This window comes from Bufo bufo, chromosome 1, assembly GCF_905171765.1.
Source record: "Bufo bufo chromosome 1, aBufBuf1.1, whole genome shotgun sequence".
NCBI classification, from domain to species: Eukaryota; Metazoa; Chordata; class Amphibia; order Anura; family Bufonidae; genus Bufo; species Bufo bufo.
The window spans coordinates 556,871,752-556,892,004 of record NC_053389.1 but is presented as its reverse complement, the minus strand read 5'-3'; the positions used below and the strand labels follow the sequence as shown (position 1 = coordinate 556,892,004).

Sequence of the window (20,253 nt, the reverse complement as noted above, 5' to 3'; positions counted from 1 at the left end):
CCTTCACAAATCAAAGACAGGAAGAGCAAGAGAGGGGGAGAAAGAGAAAAACTGCAGCTGCATCTCCCTCCTCCTTCCTTGCATCTATTTGCTCTATTACACTACTATTTATTTTTAGATTAAGAAAGTTTCAGACTATCTACAGGGAGCCTTCAGGGGAAACGACAAGAACTAATAAGATACAGCACAATGTCTCCTATACTCACATGTTCTACTAATTTATGTAAAAAAATGATTAAAGGTATGCTTTAATCGCATTAAACTGGAGAACCCCTTTAAATAAAAACCTTACCTTGAGATTAAATCCCAGCAGATCACTAATAACACCAGAAACAGCAGATAGAATAACCACCTGGGTGATATTGTATAGCAGAGGATTCATTGTCAGACCGTATAACCTAAAGGGATTGTCCAATTCCTTAGGGGAAAAAAACAAACATAATCAGGTTTCGCTAGAAATTCAGCATATAAACCTAATTTTGAATAAAGGTAAATAATGAAGCATTGTGCTGGTTATACATTTTGAACAGTATTAAAGGGATTAAAAGGCTTAAAAGTAAAAAAATAAAAAATAAATAAATCCCCCCCCCCCCTCCCGCTATTGTTCCAACAGATTGGCTGTGCACTATGTTGTGTCGGACCAAAGAAGTGGTGAGCAGTGGGGACCGGAGTAGTGTCAGGACAGCCTTAGCAAGGGATCAGCGAGGGAGTGTGTGGCTTCTTTGATTTAGTTTTAAGCCACTGTGACCCATATAAAAAAAATAATACTGCTGGACATCCCCTTTAAAATGCCTCAATAAATATTGCCGACTGTTTCCGCTTGACACTTTCTGATTTGTTAGGGCTTGTTCACATACCATTCTTAAACACATCCTAGAGATAGAAGAAGAATACAACTTGACAAATATAAAAGCTTTATCCTGCTCTATTCAAGAATCAACTTACTGTTTAAAATAGAAAGCGAGAGCCACAGGGAAAACCAATGTGGATACTGTTACAGGCCCTAAAGCTGTTTGGAGCTGAAACGACTGTGTAATTTTACGTCTATCTGTTCTTCTATTTATGCAGGAAGCAAACTGTAGCCCTTTGGGGAGAGCTGCCTAGCAAGCTTACTGTTATTTCCTACTGTCAGCACTTAAATATTACACAACAGATAAATCCCATTACAGCTCTTACTGCTATTAATATGAGGAACATATGGGACACTGTTTATATAGAAAATTTGGCTCACCATGGGAGGCGCAGAAACCAACAAGTAAAGCATACTGGGGGAGATTTATCAAACTTGTGTAAAGTAGAACTGGCTTAGTTGCCCAAAGAAACCAATCAGATTCCACCTTTCATTTTTCACATTTCCTTTGGAAAATGAATGGTGGAATATGATTGGTTGCTATGGGCAACTAAGCCTGTTCTACTTTACACCAGTGTGATAAATCTGCCCCCACGGTGTCCCAGATGTGCAATTTTATCCCTAACCCTCTCTTTTCTATTACTGTAATCTAGGGTATATTCCCAAGGGTCGTTCTTCCAGTGTTGTGAAAACTGCCCTTAAAAAGGCTCACAGTTCTGAACATTTGGGTCCAGTTTTTGTGGATACATTTAAAAAAAAGAAAATTTAAAGGGGTTGTACATTGATGACCCTACTCTCAGGATAGGTCATCAATGTCAGATTGGCAGGGGTTGTCTGTTTGAAGAGGAAGCGTTGTGAGTGCACTTCCTCTTCCAGGTTACCGGTGTGTCATTTCGATTGCAACGGTGGTGCAGATTCATTCCTTTCGCTCATCTGATTCAACTGAATGGGACGAGCAGCTGTAATTACTTGGAGTCGTCTCTAAAGGCGAGACAATGTACATCTTGAAGATGAAGCAGTGCTCCCATGGAGCGCCATCTACTCTTCAAACAGCTGATGGGTGCGGATGTCTGGAGTCCCTATAAGTATTTTCTCATTGGGGGCACCTAGTGTCCATTGTGCCTATGACCCATGTAGCTGCTCTCTAACAACAGGAAGCCTTAACATATTTTAGGCACATGCTTAGTAGGTATTTGCACTGCTTGGAAAGCAGCAGCAGATCCACTGAGACAGAAGACCACTGTGCAGGTGCGATAAGACAGAGCCAGATCAGATGTCTGGCCCTGTTAAGGCTACTTTCACACTTGCGTTCGGAGCGGATCGGTCTGGTGTCTGCACAGACGGATCCGCTCCTATAATGCAAACGATGGTATCCGTTCAGAACGGATCCGTCCAGACTTTGCATTGAAAGTCAATGGGGGACGGATCCGTTTGAAAATTGCACCATATTGCGTCAACTTCAAACGGATCCGTCCCCATTGACTTACATTGTAAGTCTGGACGGATCCGTTTGGCTCCGCACGGCCAGGCGGACACCCGAACGCTGCAAGCTGTGTTCGGGTGTCCGCCTGCTGAGCGGAACGGAGGCAAAGCGGAGCCAGACTGATGCATTCTGAGCGGATCCGCATCCACTCAGAATGCATTGGGGCTGGACGGATGCGTTCGGGGGCGCTTGCGAGAGCCTTCAAACGGAGCTCACAAGCGGAACCCCGAACGCAAGTGTGAAAGTAGCCTAATCCAGAAGAAGGGGGAAGTCGCCTGAACTGTGGGGTGTTGACAAACTGGTGCTCTGAGGGCTCTGGCCGGCCCCTTGGTGCTCCAAGAAGCTAATTTGCATATTAATAAAAAAAACTACTTTTCTCAGGAACAGGGCAACGCATGAATAAGGTGCCGTTTAACTCGGCATGATCAACCCTAGCAATATGACAATATGAAGCTGACAGATGGTCTTTAACATAAAAATTGGATTTAAACTACAAATTGCTGGTAGAAAACAACCTTCTCTATGGGCAGAATTTATCATGAGGGGAATATTTAAAATCCGTTTCCCTTGACTCTGTGTTTTTGTACTGTGCACGAAATTTATCTGATGCATCTTTAAAACTAACACTTTTGTCTAGCAATGTTACTTCGTTTCTTTTTACGTTGCTACTGGAATGTGTGATTTTTTTGCAAATTTTTTTAAAAGTCTCAGTTAACAAATGTGGAGTGGAGCTCATTAACATAGCTAACCACGCCTACTTTTTTTTTTACACGCTTTACAAAACTGGAGTGAGTGGTTTAAAAATTCCAAACATCATTACCGATTAATGCAGTTGACCCCAAAATGTCACAAAGCCCCTATTCTGTGACTTTTTGAAGCCAGAATTCTGGAGCACACAGTGTGATAAATTTCCCCTTGTACCGTATGTTAATGAGTTACAAATGTTTCAGAAAAGATCACTTACTTTTAACAACTTAGTAGCTAGTTTTAGCACATTGTTGACAAGTGTCAGCTCCTCTTTCTTGTTTGGTTTCTTCTCCATTTTCAAGTACAAATTAATCTGCGAATAAGGCAAATAGTTGCATGGTGGCTTGTTATAATGCGTCTTCGTGAATGTGACATCAACTTATCAAAGCTCACTGTCCACAACCATTCAGCAGACAGGCACACCGCTGCACAGTAATAATATCATGAATATATAATATATATATAATATCAGGAATTCACTCGGCTTCATGTACTACACCTTATGGCTATGCTGTAGCTCCATTCATCTGTTTGTGGCCATGGAAAAGCAGATCATAAAAATAGCCATAAAAGTAATGGTTTTCATACAATATGAATATTCTTAATGGTAATTAAGAATCACAGATAATTATCATTTGTGACCCGTCATAAGGCTAGGTACATATCACAATTCTATTACTAAAAACAAGAACGTGTCTGAATTTTTTCCCCCTAATGATTCAAAGAATTTAATTAAGTACCGATTTCCATGAAATGCATGAAATCATTTGAGCCGTTATGACTAATCGTTCATATGACTAATCGGTCACATGAGGGATTTTGTTAGTGAAAACTAACTGTATTAATCAAAAATACTAAGTCTTAAATGAAAATGATTACATCTAAGGTCATTTTGAATCATGGCTGACTTGTCACTCCTTAAAGCAAATCTGTCGGGTGGTTTATACTGCTCTGAGAGCAGGCTTATGAAAGAGAGAAAGAAGCTGAGCTTTGTGAGATATATATAGCAGAATAAATCCTGACTTCTAGGAGAGCCAGTGAGGGTCCTGGTTACCCTCCCGCACACAGTGAGTGACAGCTGTCCGTGTATCAATGTGTGTACACAGAAGGGTGCATTCACACAACCGTATGTATTTTGTGGTCCGCAAAAAATATGGATGACATCAATGTGACATCCTTTTATTGTTGTGGATCCATTTGGACAATTCCTATCCTTGTCTGCAAAAAGAACCAGAATAGGAGAGGCTTTTTGGGGCTATGGAACGGACAAATGGATGCAGACAGCATCCTATCCGCATAAAATGTGGATCAGATGCGGATGAAAAATACAGTTGCGTGAATGGGGTCGAAGGCTGGCAATCATCCTATGTGGGCGGGATAATCAGGGCTCTCACTGCCTCTCCTAGGAGTCCTGCCAGGATTTACTCTGCTTTTTCTCAGAAATCCTGCCCCATATTATATAAACCAATATATCATAGAGCTCAGCATGAGAAATCAACTGGCAGGTTCGCTAAAAAATAATTCTCCATAAAAAAATTGCAAAATACTACTCTGCTACGTTAATCATATCTCCTACAAAATCTAATTTTAATTAAACATATAAAAAAAAAAACAGAACAAATGACAGAATAGGAAATAGAGCTGGTAGCATGCAGGTGTTCATTCCTAGAAAGTAGCACTCAATGCCCACCAGGGCCAAATAAACAACTTTTACCATAGAACTGTGTTCACTCTTGGTATATCCAAACTAGTACAGCCCGCCATAAGAAAGATAATAGAAAGAGCAGGAAGAGATGCTCAGATGATCTAGGATTCTTTATATAATAGCAGCCAACAAGACTACACATCAAAGAAAAGGCTTTGCCTACCTGTTCTGTCAACAATATTGAGGTATTGCTATATTTTTTGCTGGTTTCTGATCCAAGTGTAACAAATCTCAATAAAAAGAGAGTTAATGAAATGCACCAAATTACTAGTTCCCAGTTGTAGTGACACTCCAGAAAGGTCTCATGAATATGAAGAAGCTGGAACAGAAAAATAAAAAATGGGTGACAGAAAGAAACGGAATTAAAAAAAAGTTCATTTTTACGATCCTTAAAAATGTTAGAATTTTAGTTTTAGTTCGTCAAGTGCATAATAAGCCTAGGGTTCACACTGGCGGCATGGGTCCAGTTTTGTAAAGGATCCATATTGTTTTAGGGTAGTGGGAAGGGGTGTAGCCATCATCATTTTGTTTCTTAATACCAGATTATCAAGCAATGCCACGGAATACCTTCTTCAGAAGCCAAGTCTGAGCTATCAAATATCATGTTATACTCCCAGCACAAAAAAGCTAATATGCCAGTTTTCCTCACTAGATGGCAGACCAATGCTTCAGCATCTAGGCAAGACAGCTTGATATTTGATGAATAAGGACTGCATGTACATTGACATTGATAGACCACCCGTATTGTATTACACACAGTATAAAAGACTGTACTGACTGAAGTACAAATGTCCAATACAAAGTTAGAGAAATGTCATAGAGCTGCAAGGAAACAACGTCTTCTGTAGATATCCCATTCACATTATTATTTGTAACATTTCAAAAAGATTTTAGCAGAGTGGTTGAAAAATAATAAAAATTGTAGAAACCCATTTAGAATATATTTGTGCTGTGTGTTATACAAAATAGCGGAAAGTTTTTCTCTCCGAGATTAAATGGGTTGTCTGCTTTAATTATATTGCTAACCTATCCTCAGGATAGGTCATCAATATCAGATCAGCGGGGGGTCCGACCCCCATCTCCCTTGTCGATCAGCTCCATGCGAGCGCTGCCTTCTCTTCATTGTTGACCTGCTCTCCATGTAATTCCCAGTAAGCATCACTGGCCAGCCTGAAGAACTGCTGGGGGCACGTATTGATGACTTATCACCAGCTCTGCCCTCATTTACCTATTTTGTAGAGATTAATTAAAAAGAGGTTCTATTGCCAATTCCGTTTTGTGAGAAGGGTCACCTGATGATAAGCTGATCAGTGTACTTGGCGGCAAACGTTCAGTTCTCCTGCAGTTCCACCACAAGGAGACATTAAAGGGGTTGGCAACTTTCTAGCTTCTCGCGACCAATGTGTAGGTAAGATGACTATATGGCACTTACTAATATAGCCTTTGTAGATATCGTGTGCCATTTGCTATATTTCACAAGCCATGTCATCTTTTTAGGCAAATGTTCTTTGCTGTCCTGTCCATAAGATGGCGGCTGACGGACGGTCATGTGACCAGGCACTCCACTCATCTCGTGCATTCAGGTGCAGGATGTCTGTATTTGAATAGAGGCGATTGAGCGATGTTTCTGGTCACATGACTCTCCATCTGCGGCCATCTTATGGACAGGACCTCCGTGTGGACCGCACAAAAGATTTGGCCAACAAGGGGGCATACTTTATAAAATATAAAAAATGGTGCAGAATATCAACAAAGACTATATAAGTCAGTGCAAACAAACACATTGGTCAAGAGTTACAAGAAATCGGCCAACCCCTTTAATAATTAGATAGTTCCATTAGGGATCACAATGGCAGTGAGGAAAACCTTAAAGGGGTTGTTCAACTTTTTTTGGGGGAAGGGGGTGGCCAGAACCCCCTCCTGGTCACACCTGCAAAGGGAAGCATGCTTACCTGCACCCAGCTCCTAAGCTCACATCCCCCGATGTCAATTCGCTTTGATGCTACTGCAATGGTAACTGGTCACATCACTGCAGCAGCATTCAAAGTGGAGTGAGGCAGAGACATCCAGGCAGAAGAGGAGCTAGGACCCAGCGGCGGGGAGCACGTAAGTCTGCTTCCCTTTGCTGGTCTGGCCAGCAGGTAGGGGGTCTGCTCAAACTTTCCCCAAAAAGTGAACAACCCCATCAAATGGAGCAGCAGTTGGGCATGAACACTGCTGCCTCATCCAAGGTCTTTTATGGGAGGACAAAAACAGCTGAGCAAAAAAAACAAACCAAAAAAACTCACCTGTGCACAGCAAATGAACACCGCCGATATAGTCAGCAAGAAAGCTGATGAAACAATCACATCAACTGAACGCTGGGGGCCTCTCCGCTGTATGGAGAAGATTCTCAGTGTTAGTATGCAGAATTATGGTACATCACACAACCTCTACAGTCAAAGCAGAAAAACTGCAAACATCTTCTCGGTCTAGTCAATGGCCTAACTTGGAAAGTATGAAGTAGACATTTTCAACAGTAGCTGCTGAATCTCTACAATCAGACATTTCTTTTTTAGGTCCATACACACAAACGTATGGCCTGTGTCCCCGGGTTCCATACCGCAATACATGGGTACCGGCCGCGTGAACTCCATTTTGCGGTGAGGACCCATTGACTTGAATGGATCCGCGATCCGCAAAATACGCCAAAAGATAGGACATGTCTTATCTTTTGCAATGTGGAGGCACGGACCTGAAAGCCCATGGAAGGGCTTCTGAGTCTTTCCGTGGGCTTCTGATCCGTGCTTCCTCTTTGCAAAAGATAGGACATGTCCTATCCTTTGCCGTATCTTGCGGATCGCGGACCCATACAAGTCAATGGGTCCGCATCCATGATACAGAGTTCACACGGCCGGTGCCCGTGTATTGCAGACCCACTCTCTGCAGTCCGCAACACAGGCACAGAGCATTATGTTCGTGTGAATGGACCCTTTGGGAAGAAATAAAGGTTCAACTGTCCTAGCCAATTTCCTCTGTGATATTAATAAAAAGGGATAAACACCCTTAAATATGTTTTCCTAACTGTAATGTGTGTAAAAGCCCCAACTCATATGTCCTAGATTATTGTATATTTGTCCAAAGAATGCCCAAATGAACTCTTAGCTCTTATTTTATTTTTATCTCTTAAATGGAAAAATAAAATCCAAACACTTTCTAAAGAATTTAAGCCCACTTTTCTATTCCGAACTCCTGCTACATACAATTTATGGTGTGCCCTGCTGTTCTTTTGATGCATTCTCAAACAGTCCATCTAATGTACAATGCCATTGACAAAAAGTCACTTCTAGTGTGCTAACGCCAGTCCTACACAATAGCGGGAATCACTCTGCCACCTGTAAACACATGGATCGGGAGACAGAGCTACTGGGCTACCACCAGTATTGGGCATACTAGGTGGACATTCTAAGAAGAACACTAGGGGGCGCTATAAGTATTTAAAAGATATCTAGACAAAGAAACAAAATATGGGGGTCATTTATTAGGCATATTTCAGGCATATCTCATTTACCATTCTCTATGCCTGTTTCAGACGTAGAAAAAAGGTCTAAATGTAAGACTGCAAGGAAGCGGTCTTACATTTAGAACTGGCGAAAGATCCACCGAAGTTCTGAAGAGGCCGGCGTCGCTTCATAACTCTGGGGGATCCACAGCCAGCTTAGGGCTTTATTAAGACCGGCGTCTAAAATGCCGGTCTTAATAAATGTGCACCTATGTCTTACATTTCAAAGCTCCTGTTTCAGGTGTAGAGCAAGGTCTAAATTTAAGGCTACTTTCACACTGGCGTTCTGGCTTTCCGTTTGTGAGATCCGTTTCAGGGCTCTCAGAAGCGGTCCAAAACGGATCAGTTTTGCCCAAATGCATTCTGAATGGAAAAGGATCCGCTCAGAATGCATCAGTTTGCCTCCGATCAGTCTCCATTTCGCTCTGGAGGAGGACACCAAAACGCTGAATGCAGCGTTATGCTATCCGCTTGACGAAACTGGGCCAAAAGGATCCATCCTGGCACACAATGTAAGTCAATGGGGACGGGTCCGTCCCCATTGACTTACATTGTGTGCCAGGACGGATTCGTTTTCTCTGACACAATAGAAAACGGATCCGTCTCCCATTCACTTTCAACCGACTTGGCTATGTTACAGATAATACAAACGGATCCATCATGACGGATGCATGCGGTTGTATTATTGTAACGGATCAGTTTTTTGCAGATCCATGACGGATCCGCCCAAAACGCGAGTGTGAAAGTAGCCTTAGACAGCAAGGAAGCTGTCTTACATTTAGAACTAGCGGAGGATCCACCGAAGTTATGTGCAGGCCGGCGCCTCTTCATAACTCCAGCAGATCCACCGCCAGCACAAGGCCTTATTAAGACTGGCGTCTAAAACGTTGGTCATAATAAATGTACCCCTATGTTTTGTGTGATCTGAAAGACTAAATGATTATTATTTGATAGGACAACTGCTTGAAAGGAGTATTATCATCTCAGACATTGACGGTAGGGATCAGAATACCCATGTTATGCACTGGCCTGGTGGGCTGGGATATGTATACAGCCAAGTAGGCTAAGTTACACAGTTTCTGTAACTCCCTTAGAAGTGAATAGGAGCTTCAAAAACATACTATAGTTATCTATGCTGTTTCTGCAGCTGCCAAGTTAGGAAACCAGTGTACATCGCAGTGCTATGCTATTTCTTTAACTCGCATTAATTCTATGGGACTTACAGAAACAGCATAGCAGAGTTCACTGAACTGTTTCCTTAATCCCGGCCACCTCATATCACAAGTATTCCCATCTCCCATGAATGGCTAAATTGTGAATACCCCTTTAATTCAGACCTACAGGCAGATTATATGCTGTATCTTATAGACCATGCAACACCCCTCATTTCTATTTGGTTTAAAAAGTGTAACTGTCATTTCAGTTTTTTTGTATATTTTCTTTATTTTGAAGTGTCATTTCACTTTTTGTGTGTGTGGGGACAGTGAGTGTAAGTGTTTTTTTTTATTATACTTTATTGGGGATATATGTTTTTTTTTAATTAGAAAATTGTATTTAAAGTCTCCCCTTAGCAACACTGTAACTGAGCCTTACATAAGGAGAATCTGCCTTTGGCATTCTACTAAAAGCCAAAGACGCTGGATAACTTTATGGTGCAGAGGCTTCTCAGCCTGCCTCTGGTCTCCCTGTCGCAGCCTCTGCCTCCATATATGTGTATGTAATATACAATTCTAAAAACCATGTGACATGGCTTCCCTGCAGACAGTTTATCTGCTGCCAGGAGTGCTCCCCTCTAAATCCCAGGGCATTTCTGGTTAGGACTCTGAAGATAAGGAAACAAGCAGGCCTGCAGCGATCAGCACTAAAAGCAAGCATTCAGAAAAACAGTACCATTACTGTTAGTTCAGAGACGCACTAGGTAAAGGAGAGCGCCGGCAGCAGATAAACTGTCTGCACAGAAGCATGTGTCATCATATAGGAATACAGGGCTAGGGGGTAAGGGGACAATACAGGGACAGGGAGACCAGAGGAAGGCTGTGAAGTGTCCGCATCATACAGTCAGCATTCAATAAAAACATTGAAAAATGATCATCTTTAGAAACCCTCAGTTGAAAGGTTGCTAAGTTAGACACTTTACATAAAATTTTGGTATGGTATGGTAACATTATTCCCTAGTAAAGTATATTACAAAAAAAAAAAAAAGCACACTCACTGCCCCTACACATAAAAAAAATGAAATGACAGCTACGTATTAAGAACTCTGACAAGGCCAATTCAAAACCCTAATTTTGTCTCTTTCTTACTGCATAACCTAGGTCAGTATCTGCCGCTTACAGATAAATGAAGGAATATTCTTTTGACAAATTTCCTTGCACAGTGCAAAATTCGAGTTTTATTTAGGAATTCCAGGTTGTCCAGATGAGGAAAAAAAAACACACACCACCCAAATCAACACCATATTTGACTGGTGGCATGATTTTCTTCCTGTCCAGGCACCCAATGTTTTACAACTGCCCGATGGATTTTAAATGTTTTTTTGTGAATGTGTTATGAACAATAGAAGAGCATGTTCACCTACCTTTAGATATGAACGAAGGGAGAGCCACATTTTTATATTTTGGACCTTCTTTAGACGGAAATGTGGAACTTCTGATTTTCTAGCTCTTCTGGCGCTAGTTAAATGACCAAATAATTTTGCAAACAGTAATCTCTGGAATGAAACAATCTGTGTCACTTCATAGCAAATAAAATTCCCTAGCAGGAACTCATCTAAACAAAAGCATACTAAAACATTGCCATTTGTTCGCCACTGTTCCCATATACAGATGTCAAGCTCTTAAGTTAGTATTCAAAGTTATAGTCACTTAAATATCACATTATTGCCAGTAAGCATAGAATTCATACTGGAAATGAAAAGTTATAAAAGTTGGCAAATTCACTTTCAAATCTTATATTACTATTATGAGTGACACAAATAATAGGATGGCACTTTTGCAGGGCCATAATGAGTGGCGAAATAGTAAGTCAATTGCTGCTCGTTTAAATGGCCTTCACATGGGCCAACACAAAGTGTATGAGGGACAAACGATCATTAGCCCTCCATGAAGTTTTTCCATCTAGACAGCATTTGCTCTTGTCAGCTGCTTGGTTGGGGGTTTAGACAAGCTGTTGATCGGGTATGATCTTATATAGACTCATTTTGTTAATTATTGGCCCATGTCAAAGAGTCCTTGGGCACCACCACACACTGCTAGCTGACTCATTTTGCAGGACACACAACTAACCCGCCAAATTGGGTTTCCATTTCTCCCCAAAATAAGCAATTCTCTGGGTCCCACCCAACGTTTGTGAGTGGATTTGGTGTACAGGCCTTAATATATAGTGACCACCATGTTGATCTTTAATTGTAGGTTCTAGATTACCCAAATGACCCATCTCTTGGAAAATTATGCACTTTATTTTAACACAATGGGGCAGATCTACAAAGACTGGAGTTTCACACACCAGTCTTAGTATAAAAAATAAATAAAAAAACTGCCGAGATAAGATGTGCCTCTTAAAAAATGTTGCGGATCTTCCAGTAGTCCGCGTGCCAGAAATACAAAATCTACACCAGCTATGAGTGAAGGTTTTATGTAAATCTATTATAGTAAATCTGATGGCTGCTGCTGGCCCTGTCACCTTCTGCTAAGGGCTCTTTCACACTTGCGTTGTTCGTCGGGGCTCTATGCCGGAAGAATCCTGATCAGGATTATCCCAATGCATTCTGAATGGAGAGAAATCTGAATGGAGGATGCATCAGGATGTCTTCAGTTCCGGAACGGAACGTTTTTAGGCCGGAGAAAATACCGCAGCATGCGGCGCTTTTTGCTCCGGTCAAAAATCCTGAACACTTGCTGCAAGGCCGGATCCGGAATTAATGCCCATTGAAAGGCATTAATCCGGATCCGGCCTTAAGCTAAACGTCGTTTCGGCGCATTACCGGATCCGACGTTTAGCTTTTTCTGAATAGTGTCCTGGCAGCCATGGTAACCAAAGTCCTGTTTGCCATGGTAAAGTGTAGTGGGGAGCGGGGGAGCAGTATACTTACCGTCCGTGAGGCTCCCGGGGCGCTTCAGAGTGACGTCAGGGCGCCCCACGCGCATGGATGACGTGATCGCATGGAACACGTCATCCATGCGCATGGGGCGCTCTGACATCATTCTGGAGCGCCCGGGGAGCCGCACGGACTGTAAGTATACTGCTCCCCCGCTCCCCACTACTACTATGGCAGCCAGGACTTTAATAGCATCCTGGGTGCCATAGTAACACTGAACGCATTTTGAAGACGGATCAGTCTTCAAATGCTTTCAGTTCACTTGCGGTGTTACGGATCCGGAACAACCCAAGTGTGAAAGTGGCCTAAGCCCTGCACCCTTTTCATGTTGCTTTTTCAAAAGTGTCAAGAATCGAAAAAAGTTACTAAACTGTAGCACAAATATGGCATGCGCCATGACTGACTTTTTACACCACAGAAGTGAATGAATAAATCCACTTTTTACATATTTGTATGTAGAGGAGGTCAATAAAACACTGCAGAAAAAAAAAATCTAACAAAAGCAAGAACCACGTCACAAAACAAACCACAGAAGGACGCCGCTCTTGCTACCTTAGGGTCCATGCACATGGTTTGTGTGTAAAGAACCTGGTGCCTCACAGGCCAGTGGTTCTGTGGGGCACCAGGTTCTCCCATAGTTGAAGCGTTTCTAAGGGAGAATACCTAGAAGCATTTTGTTTCTCACGCATTCCACAGAGAGGCACACAGAGATACAGTATGGGTTAACAGATGTGTATGGCACAGATCCATACTAGACATGGGCCTTCAGACTCATTTTCAGTCTTCTCACTGTCAATGAAGACTTTCTTTACCAGTCATGATAAAGTCCTATTAAACGTACCTGTTTGTATGTTCTCTCTGCTACACATAACAAGAAAAAGAAAATCCAGACCAGAGAAACACGGACCACAAAGCTAATAACCACCATGGAAACGACCATGATGTCTGTGCTGGAACCAAACGCAATGCTGTAAATTTCAGCAGCAGAAAGTGTCGCCAGCTGCTCTAAGTCTCGGGATTCAGATAGTCTAAAGGCAAATGGAGTCAATCCAAGAATAAGAGAGATAAAGTTTCCGAACATCTTATATCCAATTCCTGGTGTGTAGCTGTTCACCTGAAAGAAAGTACAGAGGTTTTATTTCATTGTGCACAGTAACCTATAGAAACAGTATTAACCAGTATCCGTAAACGAGATCAGTATAAAAAGGGCCCAGATACACACGTGCTCTTACCTAATCATTGGCGTAATTGCTTCCTTACCATTCTTATTCATTACTACAATAGGTACTCCTAAAACTAGTACTGAAGCTACAGCACTAACAAATCACTAAAAGTCATCTGTTTGAAGGAGCAATGAACGCTGTCCAATGTCTATGCGATGTGGTGATAGTAATCCATTTACACAGCCAGTCATTTCACAGCCCTTCAACCATTCAACACTAAAAAGTACTATTCAGCTTCTTAAAGGCGAATTTTAATTTCAGTGAAATCAGATCACCATATAAGCTTCACTATGACACAAGGGCAGCATTAATACAATCATATATACGGTAAATATATATAGCTGATCATATGCAAGCAAAACACAAATAAAATATAAAAGATAAAAAATGAAACCTACAAATAATAAAAAAAAAAAAAATAATATATTGTATAGAACCTAGGTTTTTAACCTATGGTATGTGTGGTACACACCAGGGGCAGACAGAGATAACCCCTATACAAGAACAGTGTATGGGCCCTGTCCTCGTCACAGTCACTGTCCTTGTCCTTTGCCTTTAATCAGGGGTGTGGCAAGGGGGCGCTCTTGTGGCATGTAACACTTGTGCAAGACGTTATGGGAGTACATTAGACGTTCCTTCGTCTTCCTTACTGGTGGGTAAAGATACTAACATTTTCTAGTCATGTAAATGGTGTTTTATCTTCACCTCTTTTCAAGCTAAGCAAAATGGTGATTGACTTTGCAAATGCTTAGCTTTACTATTCATGGGGGATCAAGTTCAAGTTTCTGCATGTTGTTCTCTGAATGACCATTCTTTTCTATACGCTTTAATACATTCTGCTAGTTTTACTGTGACGAGACAACCGTTTTGCTCCATTCTGCTATCTGAAAGGTGATCCAACAACCCTGAGACATGGGGGCGATAGTCGCCTGAATGATTAATCATTCGTATGATGGTTCATCCCAATTAAATGATCAGTGTAAACTAAATTATTCTCATTGAATGGGACTAAACACATACAACTGCAAATCCAGGGCAGATAGCTGAGGGTCAGACTCAGATTTCTGCTGAAAATTCCACAGTGACTGAGTGAGCAACGCACCCTATACATGAACAGGGAATGAACATCAATCGATAACTAAAGGGGTTGTCTTATTTCAGCAAATGGCATTTAGCATGTAGAGAAAGTTATTACAGTGGGATGCGAAAGTTTGGGCAACCTTGTTAATCATCATGATTTTCCTGTATAAATCGTTGGTTGTTACGATAAAAAATGTCAGTTAAATATATCATATAGGAGACACACACAGTGATAGTTGAGAAGTGAAATGAAGTTTATTGGATTTACAGAAAGTGTGCTATAATTGTTTAAACAAAATTAGGCAGGTGCATAAATTTGGGAACTTTAGAACTAATTATTGGAACTCAAATTGGCTTGGTAAGCTCATTGACCCCTGGCCTACATATACAGGTGAATCCAATTATGAGAAAGAGTATTTAAGGGGGTCAATTGTAAGTTTCCCTCCTCTTTTAATTTTCTCTGAAGAGTAGCAACATGGGGGTCTCAAAACAACTCTCAAATGACCTGAAGACAAAGATTGTTCACCATCATGGTTTAGGGGAAGGATACAGAAAGCTGTCTCAGAGATTTCAGCTGTCTGTTTCCACAGTTAGGAACATATTGAGGAAATGGAAGACCACAGGCTCAGTTCAAGTTAAGGCTCGAAGTGGCAGACCAAGAAAAATCTCAGATAGACAGAAGCGACGAATGGTGAGAACAGTCAGAGTCAACCCACAGACCAGCACCAAAGACCTACAACATCATCTTGCTGCAGATGGAGTCACTGTGCATCGTTCAACCATTCGGCGCACTTTATACAAGGAGATGCTGTTTGCGAGAGTGATGCAGAGGAAGCCTTTTCTCCGCCCACAGCACAAAAAGTGCCGCTTGAGGTGGGCTAAGGCACATTTGGACAAGCCAGCTTTATTTTGGAATAAGGTGCTGTGGACTGATGAAATTCAAATTGGGGCGTTATGCAAGGGGCGTTATGCATGGAGGAAAAAGAACACAGCATTCCAAGAAAAACACCTGCTACCTACAGTAAAATATGGTGGTGGTTCCATCATGCTGTGGGGCTGTGTGGCCAGTGCAGGAACTGGGAATCTTGTCAAAGTTGAGGGACGCATTGATTCCACTCAGTATAAGCAGATTCTGCAGACCAATGTCCAGGAATCAGTGACAAAGCTGAAGCTGCGCCGGGGCTGGATCTTTCAACAAGACAACGACCCTAAACACTGCTCAAAATCCACTAAGGCATTTATGCAGAGGAACAAGTACAACGTTCTGGAATAGCCATCTCAGTCCCCAGACCTGAATATAATAAAAAATCTGTGGTGTGACTTAAAGAGAGCTGTCCATGCTCGGAAGCCATCAAACCTGAATGAACTAAAGATGTTTTGTAAAGAGGAATGGTCCAAAATACCTTCAACCAGAATCCAGACTCTCATTGGAACCTACAGGAAGCGTTTAGAGGCTGTAATTTCTGCAAAAGGAGGATGTACTAAATATTGATTTAATTTCTTTTTTGTGGTGCCCAAATTTATGCACCTGCCTAATTTTGTTTAAACAATTATAGCACACTTTCTGTAAATCCAATAAACTTCATTTCACTTCTCAAATATCACTGTGTGTGTCTCCTATATGATATAGTTAACTGACATTTTTTATCGTAACAACCAACGATTTATACAGGAAAATCATGACGATTAACAAGGTTGCCCAAACTTTCGCATCCCACTGTACAAGGCACTTACTCATGTATTGTTATTATCCATATTGTCTCCTTTGCTGGCTTCATTCATTTTTCCGTCACATTATTTATCCAGGGGTTATGGACCCCCTGCAGTCCAGCAGCAGTGGCCGTGCTTGCACGCCATAGGAAAATGCGCTAGCCTATCTGGTGGCCGGAACCAATAGTGTGCAAGCGCGGCCACCACTGCTGGATTGCAAGGATATGAGCAATGTATAATGTGATCGAAAAATGAACCAAGCCAGCAAAGGAGACAATGTGGACAATCACAATATATTAGTAACTGCCTTGTATTAACTTTCTCTACATGATAAAAGCCACTTGCTCAAGCGACACAATCCCTTTAACCTTTTAGTTAAGGATCATAAGGATCACTTGTCAGCAGCACATCCCAACATGTAAACAGTGGTTGGCTGCCTACAGTAATGCAAACTGTAAGCTGACTTAAAGGGGTTCTCCGGGAATTAAGAAAATGAAAATACTTAGTGGTTGGCCACTTTCTGGTTATTGTTGACCAATGTGTTTGTAAGATGATTATATAGCACTAACTAATATATCCTTTGTTGAAATTATGCACCATTTTCTATATTTCATAAGATATGCTTTCTTGTTTACAAAGTCTTTTGTGCTGTCCACCCAGAGGTCCTGTCCATAAAATGGCTGCTGATGGTGGGTCATGTGACCAGCAAATCACCTCCATGTGATGTCTCCTCCATTCAAACACACTGCACCTGCCATCTGCACTTGTTCTGTTGGGAGTATAGTGCAGGTGCAGTGTGTTTGAATGCAAAAGGCATCACATGGAGGTGATTTGCTGGTCACATGACCCTCCATCAGCAGCCATTTTATGGATAACACCATTGTGTGGACAGCACAAAAGACTTGGCAGGTAAGAGGACATACAAACACACTGGTCAATAGTATCCAGAAAGTGGCCAACCCCTTTAAATATTAATTTATTATAAATATATTCCCAAATACCTTTCATTAGTTATAATGGATAGTTTTCTCTGGGGAGCAATTATTAGGGGAAATAAAATGGCCGCCGCCCTATTAATACACAAGAAATCTGTCCTAATCACACAGCAGGACAAGTTACTTCACAATACTGAGGTAAAAAGCTGCCTCATCCTCCTCTCTGCTCTGCTTGTCAGGGATTATGATCCTGAATACAGATGATAAGATCTTAAGCTGAATCTCTGTAGGAATGGAGTTCATGAAGAGACATGAGAGGATGGACAGGGCAGACTGTGGTAATGGAGACTGCATACAAGTGCTGCTGCTTATCAGCCTCACCCTCCTCTCTGTACTTCATGTCTCCTCATCAGCTCCATTCTTACAGAGATTCAGCTGAAGATCTTATCAGCTGTATTCAGGATCATAATCCCTGACAAGTAGAGCAGAGAGGAGGATGAGGCAGCTCTTTACCTCAGTGTTGTGAAGTAACATGTCCTGCTGTGTGATTAGGACAGGTTTTGTGTATACTTATAGGATGGCGGCCATTTTATTTCTCCTAATGATGGCTTGTTTTGTCTAGGGAGCAATCATAACTAATAAAAGGTATTTAGGAATATATTTATAACTAGCTGAAGAACCCGGCTTCGCTCGGGTATATTTAATCTATTTCATTTAATGTTTGTGTGTGTCGTTAAAAGATATCGACAGTATCCATTATAACAGTGACATCTACAGCACCCCGCTCCCTTCAGACTCCCTGTCCTCTGTCTGGCGCAGGGCCTGGACGGACACAAGGATGTTCTTTTGAACAGCTCACTCTCAGACAGCAGCACTGTGCTGTCTGTGAGCTGCAGGAAGAAAGTCACGGTCCCTCCCACCCCTGCAGCTGACAGAAGTTGATTTTTAATTTCATTTTTTCAATCCCTGTCAGCTGAGGAGTGGGAGGGGGCATGGCCTAACCAGATCGAGGCGTGGCTTAGCGGGACCTAGAAGTTGATTTTTAACTTAATTTTTTAAATTCTGTCGGCTGAGGAGTGGGAGGGGGTGTGGCCTATCCAGATCAGGGGCGTGTCCTTTTGAACAGCTCACTCTAAGAGAGCAGCACTGTGCTGTCTGAGTGTGAGCTACAGGGAGAAAGTCACCCTCCCTCCCACCCCTGCAGCTGACAGAAGTTGATTTTTACCTTCATTTTTTTCAATCCCCGTCGGCTGAGGAGTGGGAGGGAACGTGGCCTAACCGGATCAGGGACATAGCTTAGCGGGACCTGGGGGCGGGTTTTTAAGTTCGTCTTTTGAGGGTGGACACATTGCGGCAGGGGGCGTGTCAGGGCTCCTTCCTGCAAGAGTGACACCCCTCTGGGCACCTTACTGGCTCATTTGCATACCAAATAAACTGGATTTTCAGAGGATAAAAATATCTATTGCTGGAACAAAGGCACATCTAGAAATAAGGTTCTAAGTGCTATTAGGCCATGGCTTTACTTTAATAGCGATTATCCTGGTGACAGATTTCCTTTGAAGCTCTCCTACAGCAGTGAAGAAAAATGGCTGGGTTGTTATGGAAATCTGGAGTAAAACTGTGTATGTGGAGGCTAACGCCTGCAAGCTTCAATTGGCTGATAAGGGTCATGTGACCAAGCTTCTATTGGCTAATGCATTTTTTGGAAATATCTCAGGAACGGTACGTCCTAGAGAGCTGAGACCCGGTCTTAAACCTTCCCGGACACCTGATGTACACGTGTGCCAAATTTTGTGCGGATTCCTTTAGCGGACATACATACATACACACACACACACACAGCTTTATATATTAGATAAAGTAATATTTAAGTATTTTCATTTTCTTAATTCCTGGAGAACCCCTTTAAGCCCAATTCAAAGTTCAACTTTGATCTGGGCATAAATCATCTTAGATTAAGGAGAGGTCAAAAAGCAGGGCATTTATCACAGAAATGCAGTCTGCAAGCACTATGTACTGAGAAACACTGATGCTGCAGTAGACAAACCATATATACCTAAAAACAAAAATGTTTGTTTGTTTGTTTTTTAGCCCAAAAGACATCTGTGATAAACCAATAATAAAAAAAAATGGCTTTAAAAGGTATCCATAGCCTCCACTTTTGAATGAGGTTTTAAAGTTTTCCATTACTAGCTTTACTTTTTTTTAGAGCCTTTTTACTGAAAACAACTCTTGACTTGAAAAACTTTTACACAGAGAAATATTTCACAATCTGTAGTCAATCTGAAGCTGGGTACGCAAGACACTCACCCGGTTCATGATCATTCCACTAATCTCCAAAACAGACATGTCTGCTTTCTTGCAGTCATTGCCCTCCCACACTATAGCGCTGACTTTCTCAAGCCCTGGATTAGAGCTGTGCAGCCAGGGTAAATTACTCTAGAAAGAAGAGAGACATGGTATACAGTGCAAAGGTTACCAGCAGCCCAGTGGATTCATACAAAGGTATTACCATGAGAATGAAAGCCTGTCATGAATAAAATCAGCTGTTAAACACAATTGGGGAGAGTTATCCAAACTGGTGCAAAGGAAAACTGGCTTAATTGCCCATAGCAACCACTTTTGATAAATTCCCCCCAATATGCCAAAATAAGTCTAGACATTACGTGCAGAACATTTCAATGTTGTTGTCGATGGGACAGAACATATGGAAAAATGAAGGACACATGTAACTGATGCATAAAATCTGGCTCTGCAATCTACAGTACAGTCTTTGTACAGGGTGGCCTGCGAAAAAGTAGCCCACCAATATCTTTAAATCAAACTGCCTAATAGTAAATCTGCCTTAGCTTTCCATAGCAAACAATCAGAGCTCAGCTTTCT

The 20,253-nt window shown here is 41.8% G+C and overlaps 1 protein-coding gene across 2 annotated transcripts in view; it reads right to left on the bottom strand.

Annotated features, from left to right (window-relative positions):
• Positions 1-20,253, bottom strand: part of PHTF2 (putative homeodomain transcription factor 2) — a 120,073-nt gene that overhangs the window by 2,784 nt on the left and 97,036 nt on the right. For both annotated transcript variants that reach the window (XM_040413055.1, XM_040413056.1), the window contains 7 exons: positions 19,681-19,809; positions 13,264-13,536; positions 10,905-11,036; positions 7,074-7,160; positions 4,949-5,104; positions 3,298-3,393; positions 293-418 (listed from right to left, as the gene is read on the bottom strand). In XM_040413055.1, coding sequence (XP_040268989.1) covers positions 293-418; positions 3,298-3,393; positions 4,949-5,104; positions 7,074-7,160; positions 10,905-11,036; positions 13,264-13,536; positions 19,681-19,809 — 999 coding nt within the window. The remainder of the gene's footprint in view (positions 1-292; positions 419-3,297; positions 3,394-4,948; positions 5,105-7,073; positions 7,161-10,904; positions 11,037-13,263; positions 13,537-19,680; positions 19,810-20,253) is intronic.